Below are 19,056 nucleotides of genomic sequence, written 5' to 3' on the forward strand. Positions count from 1 at the left end.
GCAGACACTATTGTCGCCTGAATAACAGCTTAAGTCCCAGATCGTCGCTGGCAGTCTTCTCTGCAGGCTGGACGGTCCACCGTTCAGGAGCAGGCACCGCTTTCAGGCGAGAGTGATGAATCCAGTTCTTGTGTCCCTCAACCTTTGCTGCTGTATGGGAGACCAGCAGGACGGTGTGAGGTCCCTTCCACTTCTCTTGGAGAGGCTCGTCCTTCCAAGTCCAAACGAGTACGGAATCGCCTGGCTGCAAGGAGTGGATCGGGGCATCCAGCGGGAGAGGCTGCAAATCTTTGGTATACCTGTGGAGAGAACAAAGAACAGCAGACAGAGAGCACATGTACTGAGATAAGAAGCCACACCCCATTTCCCACTCCCCTGCCAGAACCGGTGTACCATTCATAGGCCATGCCCTTCCAAACATAATCTCGAAGGGACTGAGCCCTAACCTGCCCTTAGGGAGAGCGCGAATGCGGAGCAAAACAAGGGGCAAAGCATCAGGCCACTTAAGGGAAGCCTCTTGGCAAACCTTTGAGAGGTGCCGCTTAAGAGTCTGATTTGTACGCTCCACTACCCCACTGGCCTGCGGTCGCAATGGCGTGTGAAGCTTCCAGGGGATCTGTAGGGCATCCGATATCTTCTGAACGACTTGCGATGTGAAGTGTGTTCCATTATCAGATTCCATCCACTGGGGGAGCAAACTGAGCCTTACTCTGTGCCACTCAATATCCTCGGAGTCCAACAAAGTTCAGGAGGCTCACAGTGGCTTTAAGGCAAGAGGTTAGACCCACAGCAGCAATTAACAAGTCATCCACATATTGCAGGAGGAGGACTTTGTCCTCGTTGTCCCACTCCTCCAAGTCTCTAGCCAGGGCCTGGCTGAAAAGGGTGGGGGAATTTTTAAATCCCTGAGCCAGCACTGTCTAGCAAAGCTGCTTTCTAACCCTCCTTTTGTCCTCCCACTCGAAGGAGAAAATCTCCTGAGACTGGGGGTCAACCGGAATCGTGAAGAAAGCATCCTTTAAATCCAGGACTGAAAAATGGGTGTACTGCCCCCCTATAAAGGCCAACAATGTATACGGATTTGGAACAAGGGGGTGTAGAGTCTTAACCCGCTCATTAACTGCCCTCAGGTCCTGGACCAGCCGGTATGTGCCATTGGGCTTTTGTACAGGCAAGATAGGAGTTGTCCAAGCTGACTGGCATTCTCGAAGTACCCCGCACTTTAGGAACTGGTCTATAGTTTCCTGCAGTCCCTCTCTGGCTTCCTTTTTGATCGGATACTGCTTGATTCGCACTGGACCTTTTCCTGGCAAGAGCTGAACAGTAATAGGAGTATGATGGGCTGCCTTTCCTGGGATCCCTGATGCCCATACCAGAGGAAAAACCCGCTTCTCCCACTGACTCCACTCTGGGGCTTGCATAGCTGAGGGCTCAATTGCAAGGGTCATTATCCAGGCATTCTCTGGGGGTAAGGTGAGGCTTATTTCATCTTGAGTGAAATGCAGGGTGGCACCTAAGCGACAAAGCAGGTCCCATCCTAATAGTGGCATTGGACAATCGGGGAGGTAAACCAGTCTGTGAGATAGAGTTCTGGTTTCAGAGTAGCAGCCGTGTTAGTCTGTATCCGCAAAAATAACAGGAGTACTTGTGGCACCTTAGAGACTAACAAATTTATTAGAGCATAAGCTTTCGTGGGCTACAACCCATCCGAAGTTGTACTACAATGCATCCGAAGAAGTGGGTTGTAGCCCACGAAAGCTTATGCTCTAATAAATTTGTTAGTCTCTAAGGTGCCACAAGTACTCCTGTTATTTTTGCAGATAGAGTTCTGTGTCCCAAAGCACATTCCGCTGGGGCATATACTGGGCACTTAGTTCCTTTCCCTGTGGCTCCCACCACAGTGAGGGAATCTGCCACAGGCAGCTGAAGGGGTTGGTTTACAGCAGTTCGTGCAGCTCCAGAGTCTATTAAAAAGTCTATGTCTGAATCTCCCACCCGCATTTTTACTCGGGGTTCCGGGGGCAGGATAGTCCGTCTCCCCTGACACCCCTATTCTTGATCCTCTGCTGCCATCATAGGGGTACCTTCCCTTTCGGGGCACTCATTTTTCCAATGTCCCTCCTTTCGGCATATGGCACACTGGTTGCGACCCAGACGCCTTTCCTGTAAGCCAGGGCGCCCATGCCCACGTCCTCTCATTCCCCGGCCCCTTCCACCTTCCTGAAATCTTCCCCTGCCACCAGCCTGTACTGCTGCAACCATCATTTTCACTTGCCTCTTTTCCTTTTCTCCCTCCCTAAGACTGTAAGCCCTGTTTGCAGTTTCCAGAATCTGTGCCATTGTCATGCCCATCAAATCCTCCTTTTTCTGCAGTTTCCTTTTAATATCAGGGGCAGCACGGCTGGTAAAGATACCCTTTATAATTGCCTCAGTAATCAATGGATAGAATCCCACCGAGGGGGCAATCTCTGGGACCTGAGGCACCCTGTCTTTATATGGTGGGGGTGTTGGAGCCGAAGGGGACACCGACTCTGCCATCACAACCGGGGGAGGGTTCTGGGGACTAACAGTAGTTACTACCAAACCTGTCGGAGTCAAATTACACCTTTGCAAAAGATCTGATCTATTTCTTAACAACATAAACAACTGTACATATGTTCATTCCATTTACCCGTACGCTGACAAAACAAAAGCAATTGAAGGATCGTATTATAATTAAGTGATCCTTCCGGTGGCAACCTTTCCTGGTCCTCTAGCTGATATTGAGGCCAGTCTACTGTACAGAATCTTTTCAGTTTACTTTTAATCAACGGATCCGATCCAAACACTTTCCAGTTCACCAGAATGCATTCTAAGGGTGTACACCTTGCCCTGCCTGCAGTACTCTGTCCCTGCCCCATACTCTAGGGAGACACTGGGCGTCCCCAGGTCAAAACAGGTAAAGTCCCCACTGGACTGTTCCTACCTTATCCAAGGGTCCGGTTCTGCACCGTCGCCCGCAGCTGCTTCTCCACTAATCGAGCGCGTTGCACCGTTGTACCCTCCGGGGTCGACCAAACCACGTCTCCGTCGAGGCCCCCGATGAAATCACCGGTGCGCGCTGGGCGTCGGTCGTCGCCGCAATCCGTCGACCTCCGAGAGGGGTCTGGGCAAGGCTAAATTTCAGCCTCGAGCCCACCCAGGGACACCAAGACTGTTGCAGGCACAGAGGCCCGAGGACAGCAACAGCGGGGTTCGTTGCCCGGCGTGCTTCGCGCCAATAAACATACCGGGGTAGAGAAACAATCAAAGTTTATTTGAGATCTCAAAGTGGTGCAAGGAGACAGGCAAGTCTCAAATCGAGCACACCAGCAAAAACAGTTTCTCTCTTCATATACTTTTCACAACTAAGCCCCCCCCCTCTCTCCCTCTACCACCTCCCCCTCTACTCCCCCTCCCCTCTCTACCGAAGGCATGTTTATACATTTAAGCCGTTAAATCATTCTAGGGCTATAAATCTAGCTCGTTAGTAACATTCCTCTAAACAGTTATTTGGTTCTGTTTACCCTTAGTTTATTACCCCTTCTCCAGCTAAAAACATGCAAACCTCATCATTATTGCTTGGTACCTGGTATGAGGGGGGGGTTGTAATTGATAACTAGCTATTTACACATTCCAATTCCTGTCCTTGGCTCTTGAGGTCGATTAGAGTTAAACATGGAAGGACAGAGTTTAAACATGGAAGAACTCTGGTTCATATAGGCCTAGTAACCCCAACAATGTCAAAACATTTAGTGTATTTTAGTTTCTACTTGAAATTTTTTCAACTTTTCAACTCACCAAAAATTTTTGAAAAATGTAATCTCTATTCCTTTTCTGGAAGGTACGTTGGTTTGTTTGGGAGGTGTATTTGTGTTTTCCAGTATAAGCTTTTTCCTCCAAAATCCTTTGACAAAAATGCTGTATTGGGCAGCCAAACTCTGAGTCTGGCATCCTTACTTACCAACACTAGCAATTGGTGCTAGAGTGCTGCTTTTGTTATGTGTAGCAATAGAACAAATACTAAACCACAAGTGGCTCCCAGTAATTCTTTTGTTATGTTGTTGTGCCACCATTTGAATGCAGTTTTAGTTGGTGCTCACAAATAAATACATAACGCACAGCAACATTGTTTTACACTCCTTGCAGGAGTGTTTATACATTTTACTTTTAAATTAAACACAAAACATGTGCCACCATTGCATAAAGAGATATGGAAAGGAAAATGCTCACACAGGCAAGCAGTGGGGGCTTAAGAAAATTGCACACCGTTATTACAATACTTATAGCCTTCCTATCAACTAAGAGACCCTTCTCCTGGCTCTCTAGATAAAAGGTGCTTGTGCAAACATTAGGGCTAGTGCAAATGGTTCCTTTAAATGAGATATATTTGACCAGCTAGGACCCGATCATTCACTGACTGAAGTCAACCTGAGTCCTCCTTGGCTTATTGCCCCTTTGATTTCTAATGTCCTGAAAGAACTTATTCCTAAGACATCTGCTGCTCTGCCTGCATTCTTTATTACTGGAGGCAGCACATAGCATTTTAAAATTTGAGTGAAATTAGCCTGGAGCTCTGTTGCACAGACTGAAACTGCATTGCAGGAAAATGATGAGAGTCAGATTCTGTGCTTGGATGCCCACGTGCAGCTCCTGTTGCTAGCCATGCACACCTGAGGGAAAAGTTGGATCACAGATGTTTAAAAGGACAACTGCAAGTTACCCCTTCAAGCGCAAGCTAGTTGTTAATTACCACTCACTACATCCTTAGGATGCCCCATTGCAGTTTGGTTTAGTGCAGTTTAGCTCTCATCAAGGTCAATGCAAATACTCCTATTGATTTCATTAGGAAATGAATACAGTCCATAAAACTTTAGGCTAGTTGTTTGCGTTTCAGTTTAAGGAATTTCTGACCAGCACAAAAGTTGTGATCTTGTGTATTGTACAACTCTTGGTGTAAGAGATGGCAGGGCCGGTGCAACCATTTAGGCAAACTAGGCGGCCGCCTAGGGCGCCTAGTGGTTGGGGGCGCCTAAAAGCCCGCTCAGGTGAGGAGGTGGAGTGGAGGTGAGCTGGGGCAGGCTCCCCAGGTGGGGTTAGCTGCCGCAGGGGGGGGGCTCCCCAGGCGGGGTTAGCTTCCGCGGAGGGGGGTCTCCCCGGACAGGGTTAGCTGCCATGGGGCGGGGTAGCTGCTGCGGGGGGGGGGGGGGAGGGCTCCCCAGGCGGGGGGGGGGGGGTGGGCTCCCCGGGTGGGGGGCTGGGTTAGCTGCTGCAGGGGGGCGGGGTTAGCTGGGTGAGGGCGGGGGGGCGCAAGGTGGAAGTTTCGCCTAGGGCGCGAAACTTCCTTGCACCGGCCCTGAGAGAGGGGAGATATAAATGCTACCACCTTTTGCCATTGTGATTTAACCAAGTGACATCATTACATTTGTTTTTCCTTTGCAAGCTGAAACATGAGCTTCTTCCTATTTGCAAGAGCTTCTCTTCTCTGTCTTTGTGGAGCAGCTGTGACTAGGTATTCTGTGTACATAGAGCTACATACACATAGGGCCATAGTGTAGGAAACAAAAGGAAAAAAAGAAAGCAGTGTCTTTAATTTTTTTCATAAATGGCCAGGAATGATGGGTGTCTAACAAGAGGCGCCTGAAAGAGACTGATTTTCAGAAAGTTTGAGTCCCTGCTCTGACAGTCCCTTTAAGCTGTCTCAAGTAGGGCACACAAAATCCCTAGCTGCTTTTAGAAATCTAGGTCGATGTTCCAGAGGAAATGAACCTCCCACCTCTTGGCTAGTGCCCAGGGACCCTGACCAAGACTGAGGCCTTAGAGGGCTAGGCACTGTACATATCCAGAGTAAGAGATAGTCCTGCCCCAAAGAGCTCCCAGTCCAGATAGACAAGGGATAAAGGTGCCATTTACAATCCCCATTGTACAGCTGGGGAAATGAGGCACAGAGATCAAGTGACTTACCAAAGGTCACACAGGGTGTCTTTGCCAGAGCTGGAGATCATACACTGATCTTTTCCATCCCTCACCTGCCTTCATTGTAAGAGCATCCTTTAGCGTCTCTGCTCAACCAGTGAAGCATGGCTACTGTTAGTTCAGCTATGACTCATGGAAGCCGTTTATTGCTTTGGAACTTAAATTCCCATACTGAGGAATGCAAGCCGTGCTGTCGGAGCCCCCTGAGCAAGTCAGCATGTTACCAGCCCATAGGGCTCCATCAGACCTGTCAGCATCCTCTGCCTGGAAAGCCATGGAGACTGGATGTCAAAACAGACTAGAAATTGAAGTCTAGAGGCTAGAGCATTGGAAAGAAGGGAAGTACACTGACCCTGAATTGTAGCACGCCTCCCGGATTGACGCAGTAAGCTAAACATTATCTCCGATCCCATTGAACTAGCGCTTTGGGCAAATCAAAGAGAAATTAGAAGAGCAGCAGCCTCCTGAAGTCAAGAGGGGGAAATGTGCCAGATTTGGTTCTGCAGATTGTCTCTTTGTATGTAAGAGAGACAAGGTGGGCGAGGTCATATGTTTTAGGACCAGCATCTGTTGTTGAGAGAGAGAGAAGCTGCTCTTCAGGTCTCTTGTACGTTGGTGTGTTGTCAGAGCTGTTGCACGTTATAGTGCATTGTGCTGTTGGAATAAATCCCACCCTGGAACTGAATTCTCAGCTCAGCAATGTGTCTTTCCTGCCAGGCAGAAGTTTAGTACCCCTAAGAATTCAGACCAGTTCGGCAGGAGGCAAATCACCCCTTTACCGGGGGGGGCTGGGGGGGGACGGCATGCTGACACTTCAGCATGACAAACACCCTTAAAACAGACAGAACTGCTGCACCTTTCCGCTTCTGCAGCAGGCGCACCGTAACTCAATGGCAGATGCTTAAGAGATTGCAAAGGATACATCTTGTGGAGGATAGGGAAGCTGACCAAAACAATATTAAATCATTACTTGTATTACATGAAGACCTAGACAGATGAGATCAGGGCTTCATTATGCTAGGTGCTGAACAAAAAAAAATAGCAAGAGAGAGACTTTTCCCCAAAGAGTTTTCAGTCTAAACAGAACAGACAGGGAAATGACTTGCCCAAGATCATGCAGCAGGGTGGTGAGAGGTAAAGTACTGTCACAGGTTTAGTTCGGAGGGGACAACCTAAATGGAAAGACAAGGAAAGGGAGCAGGGATGTTGCTGGGAAAAGGGCAATGAAGGGGACGGAGCAGGGGAGGAGTGAAGCTGAGATGAAGAGACTGGGAGGGAGATGGTGGGTTGGAGCAAACAGCTAATCAGCATAGGACAGAGAAAGTCCAGTCAAAACTGTAGCAAGTTCTCTGAATTTCCAGAGGATCCAGATTTGGCTGATTCTGCTCCTGCTCTGACCAGCTGGAGTCTCTGGCTGGTTCCTGTTTCTGCAGCTTTTCACCAAAGCAACATGGTCGTCTACTTCACCAGACTGGTGGGGGTTTCCCTACATGGTTCTAGGCCCAGGGAGTTGCTTGGGGGGAAGGGGTTGGCCCTGGCTAGACCCTGTTTTACCCCTCTCCCCAGTGCAGCAGTCTCTGAAGTTCATTGTTGATAAATGCAAAGGAATGCACTTTGCAGGGAGGGGAAGTTTAAACTACTCGTAAACCTTACAGGGTTCTAAATTAACAGTATCAGCACAGGAAAGGGACCTGGACATCATTATAGGCAGCTCAGCGGAGACCTCTGTGCAATACACAGTGCGATCAAACTACCTAACATGCTGTTCACATGCGTAAAGCATGTGATGGAGAATAATACGGAGAATTGTCTAATAATGCCTTTTTATCAATCAGTGAGATGAGGGGTCGCCTCATCTGGAACACTGTGTGCAGTATTGAGCACCCCGCCTCATAAAGGATATCGTAGAACTGGAGTGGTTCAGAGAAGAGCAACAAGAATGATCAAGGGCCTGGGAAAACTCTCATCCAAAGGGGGTTGAAAAGATTGGGATTGTTACCTCAGAAAGAAGATGAGCAAGAGGGGAAATGATAAAAGCATATAAAATACAGAGTTGTCTACAAAAGGAAGGTTGGGAGCTTCTGTGTTTGTGCAGCACCTAGCACAATGGTCCTGGGGCATGACTGGAGCTCCTAACACAATTTAATAATAATTTTGAACCTGAAGAAGGTTTCTGAGCATGGTTTAGGTTCACTCCTCCCACATCCTTCCTCTTCCAGCCCCATTCAGAACACAGTGATCTTATTACCTTCCATTTCAGCAGCTTTATCTTCCCCAGCCCCTGTCACTACACTCTTGGCCATGTTCAGTTCAGTGATACTATTCTCTGGCTTCTAATGTCTCTAATCCTTGGAACAAATCAAGAGCCATCACAGACTCCAAATGTCCAGGTTTTCTTCCCATTAACAGATATTCTTAGTTCTGTTTGGTGGGGGGAGCTAGTCCCCTCTAGTAATTTATCTGGGGCTTCCAGTGTAAACCAACAACCTGTTTCCCTCCTGGCCCTCAACTTACAGAGTGGATGTTGCAACTACTGCAGTGGTGGAACAGGTGCAGAGAAGAGCTAGTAGATGATCAGGGGACTGGAGGGCCTATTGTATGAGAGGAGTACTAAAAGGTCTGGCCTTGTTTCGCCTAGCACAGAGAAGGCGGAGGGGGGATACATTTGTTCTCTATAACTACACTGAGTGTAAACACCAGGAAGGGTGACGAGCTATTTAAGGTTAAGGACAATAGTGGCACAAGAAGAAGTGGGGATAAACTGGCCATGAACAAATTCTGGCTAGAAGTTAGAAGTAGATTTCTAACCATCGGAAGGGTAAGGTTCTAGAACAGCCTTTCAGTAGGAGTTGTGGGAGCAAACACTTAATTTGTCCGATGAGAGAGCTGGACACATTTATGAGTGAGATTATATGATGGGGTTGCTTGTGATGGTGGGGGCAGGGCTTGGCAACCCTCCGAGGGTCCCAAGTTTTGCACCCAAAAGACAGCAGTACTACAAAGGCTTAGCAACTTTGGGAAATATAGGCCTCACTTGTCTGCTGTGCCACAGTCACCTATGTGACCTTGGGCAAGTGTCGTGGGATTTTCCCAAGTGCCTAGCTCACTTAGGAGCACAGAGCTCATTGGAAGTCAGTGGGATTTACTTTCCTAAATTACTTGGGTGCTTTTGAAAATTTCACCATTATTCTCTCTGGGCCTGTCTTCCCCATCCGTAACAAGGGGGTGATAATAACAATAATACATCCCTACTTCACAGGGGAGTGTTGAGAATAAACTCCATTATTGACTGGGTGAGGCTCAAACAGTGCAGTACAAAGGGCTGTATAAGTACTTAGACAGGAGCAGGGACACCCAGTTGTGCAACTCTGGGTTTAATCAGACTCTGGTGTTGTTGCTCCAGGCGAGGATGATGATGATGACGAATGTGGGGAAGAGAAGCTGCCCTCCTGCTTTGATTATGTGATGCACTTTCTGACCGTCTTCTGGAAGGTCCTTTTCGCCTTCGTCCCCCCGACAGACTACTGGAATGGCTGGGCCTGCTTCGTCGTCTCCATCCTAATGATTGGTTTGCTGACGGCTTTCATCGGGGACTTGGCGTCCCATTTTGGCTGCACCATTGGCCTGAAGGATTCAGTGACTGCAGTCGTGTTTGTTGCGTTGGGAACTTCAGTGCCAGGTAAAAAAGTAATTTAATTTCCTGACATGATCTCTGCCATCTTTCCCCTGTGCTGTGTATTCGGGATTCAGAGGGAGCGGGCTGCAATCTGGGTCTGGATGAAGAGCTAACTAGTAACACTGACACCACATGGGAGACCCCAGTGGTGCGTTTCCCTTCGTGGTGGCTGTGGGTTAGTTAAAGTATAGCTTTAGCTTTGAATTTTCAGGCTTTCTAATGTTTTGATAACAACTTGTAACTGATATTTACAGTCCTAACTTCAGCAAACCCAAGTTTTCGTCCTCGGAATAGAATTCTAGTTGTTCCATGGAGTGCAAAAGTAACATGTGTCAATCCACATTTTTGCTTTCTCCACTGCCTGCAGAACGTTGGGTTTTTTTACACCTCATGTAGGTATGACATTAACTGCACTGGACTGGGTTTTTTAAAAATCCCCTTAAAACAAAGTGTCCTTAATCCATTCCAGAAATAGTTACTGTGTCTGGCAAGCCGTTCTTTGTTTCTTTTAGATCCCAAAGATTTTTTTCTGCACCACTAATATTGGTATATAAGTGAATGGAAAACCAGTGAAATGAGAGGAAAGTACTTTTGGCCATGCTACTCTTACTGTCATTTTAATCTGTTGGTGCTACTGATAATAAAACATACAGCTCCAATTTCTGCTATCTGGTATATTGCTATAAATTACTCTGGATTTACATGGATCCACAGTGCATATTTCTCTCAGACACTCCTGCTGTTTAACTGGCAACCATTAACTGGGAACCATTAGCAAAATGCAGAGTGACACTTAAGTTTTTTCATCTGGCATAATTGGAAATTATGTACGGTGTGTTTAAATAGTTAAGACCCTTTTGTAAGTCCGTTTTTCAGTGTCTGTCCCACTGTCGCTAAACATCAGCTGCAGTAGAACAAAAACATTAGGAGGTAAAATAATATTGAGAATAGTGTCTCCCCATTATGTCAGTCAGTGGTACACCCTCACCTGGATGCTGTGTTCGCTGCAGCTCCACCTTGCCTCAAAGGACAGAGCAGGTACAGAGGAGTGAGGAGAGTGGGCAGCAACCTGGGGAGAGCTCCCTGTGAAGAGGAGCTTAAAGGAGACAGAGAAAAGGGTACATGCCAGAGGTGTAAGGAATCAGTAGCCATACAGAGACGGCTCACCAGGGACTCCCAGAGTTGTTAGCTGCACTGTGCTGTACATCTCTCCCATATCACAGCCGGGTCAGCCTCTACACCTCGCTCATCTCACTCTCCGGTCATGTTCCACCATGCCGGCTGGATGCTGGGGGTAGGAAGAGAGGTGCTTCCCGCTGCAGCTCTGGGTCCCCTGTCCCCCTGCCTTCCCCTGCAGGGAGCAGAGAGAAGCCTGGCAGGGAAGGAAGGGAGCTGCCCAGCGCCCTGACAGGAGCTTTCAGAGAGGACCAGGAAGAAGGGGTGGCATGGACCCAATAGCACCATGTTCCCTACCTCCTATCAGCTGGCATTGGGTGTTACCAGACCTGTTGGCAAAGGGAGCTTGTGACTGGAATCACCAGCTCTGTATTTCAACAAATGATGCTATGTGCTAATTGGAAATGGGCCAAGGAGTCTTGTGTCTTGTTTTTGCAAAACCTCATTAGTCAGATTGTATTTTTTCCAAACAAAAACCAGGCCTGGATGGGCTCTGAGGTTCATATTATCCAAACCACCAAAGAGGAGGAATGGACTGGGTGGGGTAAAAGATTCCTCGTGTCTCATCTCAGTAGCAGTTTTGGATCAGCTTTGGTTTTGCAGAACCAGAAATGGGGGAGGTGCTGCACTGCTGTTTATTAATGGGCATAAAGCACCTTGAGACCCTTTGTGAGAAGAGCCTGTTTATGAACCAAGAATGTTACTACTCAGTTGCCTTTCTTTTCTTTCTAGACTAGTAGCTTTTACATGCCCTTTTTTCACATGCCCTCTAGCAATTCCCTGTCCCTGCATCTTAGTCTCCTGAGGGCTGTAATACTTTAGTCTAATACAGGTTATTGGGCTCCATACAGGGGTAACTGGATGGGGTTTAGTGGCCTGTGCTAGGCAGGAGGTCAGACTAGATGACCTGGCGGTCCCTTCTGGCCTTACACTCTATGACCTCGCTCTCTCCAAATAACAGATGTTGTCAATTACCACCCAACCCCAATCACAATGCCCTAGTAACAATATCAGCATCACTGACTCTAATTGCACTCCCACCAGAATCCCTCTCCCAGCATCGTCCAACCCCGCCACCCCAGTTACCCAGCTCCTTACAGAAACCACTGGAACAGCTCATGTGCTAGTTAGTGTGAGGAAGGGTGTGTGAACTGGGCCCATTGCATTTGGGCATGGAAAGGGATAGACACACAAGCTATTGGTTTGCCATCGAACATGGAAACAAAAAATGGCAAAAGAAAAGGAGAGGTTTAAAAACCAACAACCCTTTGTAGTCAGGTGGTAAAGAATTATCTGACACAGCCTCATCAAGACCCACACCATCCTCTCCGTTTCAACAAGCATCCTTTTGAACTGATTGTGTAGATAAAATAAATCCTAGTTTACAAAAAAACGTGATTTTAAAAAATCTTTAATAAGCTTCAATTTTGTGGGAAACTTGGAAACCCAGAAAGAAGAATTCCATGTGGTACAATTTTGAATAGTTCTGCTGATATTGAGGAAAGTAAAGATCAGTTTCTTCATAAGTAGTATGTTTTCCCTCCTCCGTATCATAGTCATAATACCACTCCAATGGCATTGCTAAAATTACCATGTGACCATTCTTGCTGAGACAGCTAAAGCAGACACTTGTTCAACTGGGAGAGATTTGAAAGGTATGTGGAATATTTTTAGACTATCCAATAGGGTAGGGAGCTGAAATTTGAGAAGACAATTCAGTACCCTGGAAAGTATTTCAAATAACTAACTCCTCTTTTCCACAGATTCCAAAATACCTAATATCTCTTTAAGCTTTAAAAAGTTTTCCATGCCCTCAGTTTTTCAGTGTAGAAAATCACTGTCTTTTATTCAAACCCCCGCCAGAGTTGCAATCCCATGTTCTCATTCTGAACTTCTGCTTCTTTAATCTTCTCCCTTGATCTCTCACACATTTTTCTGCATTCAGGTTCTTTGTTCTGCATGGAACACCTCTGATGAGACCAGATTCAGCTTTGATCCAGATGAATCAAAATTAGGTTGTTGAGTGTGAATAGCTGCTAGAAGTGTTTCTAGTGAAACATCTGAAGAGTCCTCTAATACCTGTTGTTTGGAGATAGGTCTCGGATTGATTAGACTGCCTCAGAAGCAGTCATGGTTAGTGGAGACTTAGCAAAGGGGCCTAAGAGAGGCAAAGAAGAGACTGTTCTTCATAGCCCAGTATTATCAGCTGATCTAAGTATTCCTATAGTTCCATACTCCATGGCATTCTGCCTTTTTTAAGAGACTGAATCAAGCATGGTGAGCTAGGAAGCCTTCATTAAGGACAGACTCACAAATTGGAGGTTACATCCTAAGGACCTGTTTGCTCCGGGATGCCTTGTGTCTCCTGTGTCAGAATGTCTCCACTGTTCCCTCCACCCCTTATTATGGGCGGGGCCAACCAGGCACAATTGACTTTCAAGAGAACATGACCAAAACTAGTCCAGCTGAGATATATTTTGATCATGCATAGTATCACCAACTCCAAGCATTCAAATATCAGGAGTCAGGCCCCAAAAAATCATGATATTAACTTACAAAAATAGACTGGGGTGTGTGTGTTTTATTTGCCTTCTGGTTGTAGAGCATGGAAGGATCACATTTTCAAGCCTTTCTCTATAACCACAAGGGCTAGAAATTTACTGTATTTTTTTTTAAAAGCGGAGACTGTAGGAGCTGGGTCTTAAGAAAAGCCCTAAATATCACAAGACTCGCAATACAATTGCAAGAGTTGGCAACTCTGCATAAAACCAATGACACGGGTGCTCATACAGAACCCCTCAGTGCAAGGGAGCAACCAGGAGTCCCATCGGGTCCCAGAAGGGCTAACAAAACTGCATTTATTTTACTGAGCTACAAAACAGAAAATTCCGCTTTTTGTGGGTATGTCTGGTCTCATTTATTTGAAATAACAAGTACTTTGTGATCCATAGTGCATGCTCTAAATATCACGTACAACTTTTCTATGCCTGTAAGGCTCCAGGTGCACACCGGAGGAAAACGGCTGTGCTCTGTAGCAGTGTGGTGGACTGGAGTGCAGTGTCCGATTCAGATGACTTGTAATGAAAAGCTAAGCCCTTTTTTCTAACCATCATCACTTACATAGAGGCAAAATACAGAACATAAAGTGTCTGGCCTAATAACAATCTTTCATATGTTAAAAACTGCAACTGGATATTCACAGAACAATGCCTAATCATTTCCATTCTTAATACAAAAATACAGTGCCTTAGTGTTTCTTGAATGCGCCATATCAATTACAATAATCTCATTTCATTGGGCCTGTGGCCACTGTTTGATTAATAGCTAAGTAAGCAAAGAATCAACTGTAGGAATAATTAAACAAAATAGTTCTCATCCCTTTAATGCCACTGCATGGTCAGTTTCCTCCAGTAAAAGCAATTGTTTGGCAAGGTGACTAAACGAGATGCATCACTTCCTGGCCATAAGTTAGCGTCTCAATATTAGGGAGAAAATAAAGTTGGTGGGTAAGTGACGGGGAGGGAGAGAGGGAGAGGGAGGCGGGGGCTTGGTTTTGTGGTTAAGGCCTTGGCATAGAATCATAGAAATGTCGGGCTGGAAGGGACCTTGCGACGTCATCAAGTCCAGCCCCTGTGCTGAGACAGGACCAAGCAAACCTAGACGAAAACCCTCTCCCTAACAGGGGTTGTGCCACCTGCTCTAAAAACCTCCAGTGTTTTGAGGAATGCAGTCACTTTCTGCCAAGATTTTCATTGAGCTGAAAACCCTATTTTCCATTGCAAACCAAGTTTTGATAGAAAAATTTTGACTAGCTATATCAGTAAGAAATTTAATCCAGTGCCATGCCTTGAGCTGTTGATGGAACAGTTAAATAGAGGCCTTTTATTGAAACAGGAGATGCTTTACTTTAAAGGCAAAAAAATATCTGGAATTCACAAAATTATTGAACTTAGTCAGACTAGACAGGGTGGCCTGGTACTTCAGGAGGAATTTACAAAGCTAGATGTTTGGGCAAGATGGTGGCAAGCAGAAATATAGCATAGCAAGGTACTGCACAGTGGAATAACCATCTGAGCAAGTCATACTTGGAAGGGTTCTAACTTAATTGCAAGCACTCAGGAAAAATACATCAGCCTGGCATGATAGTTCAATGCAAACTTCTGCTCAGTGTTGATCAGAAAGCCAGGAGGGTAATAGGCTTTCTTAAGAAAGGGATGGAGAGTGGTTGACAAGATTATAAAGCCAATAAATAAATTGATGCCCTCACTTTGGGCACCCCATCTCAGAAAGGAGATAGCAGAAATAGGAAACGGCCAGAGGAAGGCAAAGGAAATCATTAGGGCAGTGGTTCCCAAACTTTTTCCGCCGCTTGTGCAGGGAAAGCTCCTGGCGGGCCGGGCCGGTTTGTGTACCTGCCGCGTCCGCAGGTTCGGCCGATCGCGGCTCCCAGTGGCCGCGGTTCGCTACTGCAGGCCAATGGGAGCTGCTGGAAGCGGCAGCCAGTACGTCCCTCAGCCTGCGCCGCTTCCAGCAGCTCCCATTGACCTGGAGCAGCGAACCGCGCCACTGGGAGCCGCGATCGACCGAACCTGCGGACGCGGCAGGTACACAAACCGGCCCGGCCCGCCAGGGGCTTTCCCTGCACAAGTGGCGGAACAAATTTGGGAACCACTGCATTAGAGGTTTGGAAAGACTTTAGAATGAGGAAAGAGTTTTTAAAGATAGAGGTTTTGATCCAGCAAGTGGAGCGTGCAGAACCCCATAGAAATCAGTGGACAGAAATCCAGCCACGCATGTGGAATAACTTGCAGGATCAGGTCTTAAGCCTATTTAGCTTAGGGAAGAAGACTCAGGAGAGACAGGGAAGAGATGTATACAATTCCATTACAAAAATCCTTCATTAAGAGCAAGGTAAGGTTGCAAGCTGAAGCACTCAGAACTCAGGGAATGACATCATGAAAAGTAGGCAGTGTTGTTGTAGCCTTGTCAGTCTCAGATATTAGAGAGACAAGGGGGTGAGGTAATATCTTTTACTGGACCAACTTCTGTTGGTGAGCGAGACAAGATTTCAAGCTTACACAAAGCTCTTCTTCAGGTCTGGGACTCGTACTCATGACAGGTCTACACTTAAAATGATGCATGGGCGCAGCTGCACCAATGCAGCTGTGCCGCTGTAGTGCTTAAGTGAATATGCTCCTACGCCAATGGGCGAACTTCTCTCGTCGACATAGTTAATCCACATCCCCGAGAGGCAGTAGCCATGTTGGTGGGAGAAGCCCTCCCGCTGACATAGCACTGTCTACGCTGGCACTTAGGCTGGTGTAACTGCATCACTTAGGGGTGTGAACATGTAGTTATACCAAAGTAATTCTGTAGCGTAGGCCAGAGCACTGAGTATGTTTCCCAGACCTGAAGAAGCACTCGTGTAAGCTCGAAGGCTTGGCTCGCTCACCAACAGAAGTCAGTCCATCCTGAAAAGTGTCGGCACAACCTTAATTCTGTCCTCTTACGTGTGTGCATTACAATATAGGACCCCTGTCTGATTTCCTGGGCAGTCAATGTGGAGAATACGGAGGAAAGCGTAAGCACAAAGGCTATAGCTATACCAGTTTTGCCTCTTGTATCTTGCCTTTATGCCATCTGATGAAATGTCTTTGTGTCTTTGCTTTGGCTTCATCCTTGTGGTAGTGCAAATCAAATGCACTTATGCACCCATGCCAACTGGCTTTTCGATATGATTTCTTTTAGACATAAGTTGGCAATTGCCATGCTTGCCACATGTGAGTGAGTACAAATACATATCCAGTAGCTATACATCTTGTCAAGAGGCAGATTATAGCATTTAGCCACTAGCCTTCAGAGTGAATGCATCATAGCTCTGAGACAGGAGGATGCCTTAGCCAGCTCCCCAGCATGCACGCTGTATATCCATTAGGATGGTGCAGCCTACATCCCCCATCATGCCCACCTAGCTCCACGGGCCAATGCAGCGAACCAGGACCCAATTCCCACATTAGGGGGTAGTTTCTGACCCCAGGTACACAAGGGGGAAATTCCTGGGCTTCTTCAGTCATGGGGACTACAATTGTCCCTGGCCTTTGCATGGGATGTGCTGTAGGGAGGGAAGGCACCGGCACAAAGGACATGCATAACTAAGTACAGAGCATCCCAGGGTGAGGCCCTCCAGCCCTGATCCTGCACCATGGAAGTCAGTGGGAGCTATGCCATTAACTTCAAGGAGTGCAGAATTGGGCCCATTATAAATGTACAGCATTGCTGCATAACTGGTGCTTGCTGCTCTTGTAAATGGCTACAGACCATTGCATTTCCTTTGGAAGGCATTGGTGTCTGCAGACAAACAGCGCTATGTCAGAGCTAAGCACCCTTAGAATGTATTCATCCTATATAGGTAACATTCCAGAGTTTTTAGTAGGGGCTTCGCTAACTTGGGTATTTCATTAGGTTACACATTGAAGTCCATGAAGTCTAAAAGGGTGCCTGCCCTAGAGTGGGGGTCTGTCTGGTCTGAGTGGGAACTCCAGGGAATTTGACCTACAGGCCAGGCAATCCCCCTGCAGGGTGGTATGGACAGCATCTCTCCTGCTGCATGCTGCAGTGCACTATGTAGAAAGGATAACAGACCACCGGGGGGAGATCATGAAGTCTCCTTTGTGTTATAGTTCACAGAAATGTGGCTAGAGCTGTTCAGATATTTGCAAAACCCTGATGTGTGAATGTTCTCACTGCAAAGCCCATCTTTCCTCCTACTAAGTTCAATAGGACTAAATGCAGAGTCACAGACTACTCAACATGAGCAAGAGTGGCAGAGAAATTAACACCATAACATCAAATTCAGCTCAAACCTCTTCCCTAGGCTGGGATGTTTCAGGAGAAAGTGTACATGGGGGAAAAGGTCAGGAAGTGTTTTGTCTGGGGTCCTCTAATTCTTGCAGGGAGCTTTGAGAGGTGGGATCTGGGTCCAGGTCTCCTCAGGGAAAGCTTCTCATTCCAAGGGTTTGGACTTCATCACACGGGGCCTTGACTGTCACTCCAAAGGTGGCTGCATGCTGCCCCATCATACAGTCTCTGGGGAGTATGTCTACACTGCAAGCGAAGGTGTGCATGCATGGGCATGCCTGGGCTAGCTTTACTCTAGTGAGCAGGGATAATAAGGGTAGTGTCGATACGGTAGCATGGGCTAGCTGCCTGAGTCCCTGGCAAGCTTGTACTGGGGCAGCTAGCCCATGCTGAAGCTCATGCCACCACATACACCCTGCTATAGCTAGATTAAAGCTAGCTCAGGTTTGGCCAGCCATGCTACTGTCCCACTTTCACCTGCAGTGGAGACGTACCTTTGATGCCAAGCTGTTATCTAGACCAGCTTGTCAGGAGCTCTATTCTCCAATAGGAAGGGACTTGCAATGACACCAGGGTAGCCCTTTCCAAGGCAACTTATTTTATTGCCACCTGACTGACTGCTTTTCTTTTCGCTTTGCAGACACCTTTGCCAGCAAAGTGGCAGCTACGCAGGATCAATATGCTGACGCCTCAATCGGGAACGTCACCGGGAGCAATGCTGTGAATGTTTTCCTGGGGATTGGCGTGGCCTGGTCCATCGCTGCCATCTACCACGCAGCAAACGGGGAAGTGTTCTACGTCTCCCCCGGCACCTTGGCTTTCTCCGTCACCCTCTTCACCATTTTTGCTTTTATCAGTGTGGGCGTGCTGCTTTACCGGCGGAGACCGGAGATTGGAGGTGAGCTGGGTGGGCCGCGGACTGCCAAGCTTCTGACAACATCCCTCTTTGTGCTCCTTTGGCTCTTGTACATATTGTTCTCATCTCTGGAAGCCTACTGCCACATAAAGGGCTTCTAAAGGAACAATCAGAGATAGTAAATATATTGCTAGAGATCTATATGTATCTATATAGAAAGCTATATAGATATAGATAGAGATAAAACATTGTGTATAATGAACAGAGGAAAAAGAAAAGACATTTGCCATGTTCACTTACCTGCTGATGGAATGCAGCTTGGAGCATTCTTTGTACTAGGTAGGAGTAAGAATTCAGCAAGATTCTTAACCAGGGGTTGCAGCATATTAAAGGAGGCATGGATGCAGGGCCATCTTTGCAACTCTACCTACAAGAGCGTATGATACTGACTTTATTGTTGCTCCCACCCTGCCCCTGGGGAGGATTGATCTGAAAT

General features: G+C 47.0%; 1 protein-coding gene across 19 annotated transcripts in view; it reads left to right on the forward strand.

Annotated features, from left to right (window-relative positions):
- The window catches only part of SLC8A1 (solute carrier family 8 member A1), a 285,766-nt gene extending 267,045 nt beyond the window's left edge, over positions 1–18,721 (forward strand). For all 19 annotated transcript variants that reach the window (XM_065400481.1, XM_065400495.1, XM_065400496.1 and 16 more), the window contains 2 exons: positions 9,398–9,673; positions 18,345–18,721. In XM_065400481.1, coding sequence (XP_065256553.1) covers positions 9,398–9,673; positions 18,345–18,721 — 653 coding nt within the window. The remainder of the gene's footprint in view (positions 1–9,397; positions 9,674–18,344) is intronic.
- The last annotated feature ends 335 nt before the right edge of the window (positions 18,722–19,056 follow it).

This window comes from Emys orbicularis, chromosome 3 (genome assembly GCF_028017835.1).
Source record: "Emys orbicularis isolate rEmyOrb1 chromosome 3, rEmyOrb1.hap1, whole genome shotgun sequence".
In the NCBI taxonomy this organism is placed as follows: domain Eukaryota; kingdom Metazoa; phylum Chordata; order Testudines; family Emydidae; genus Emys; species Emys orbicularis.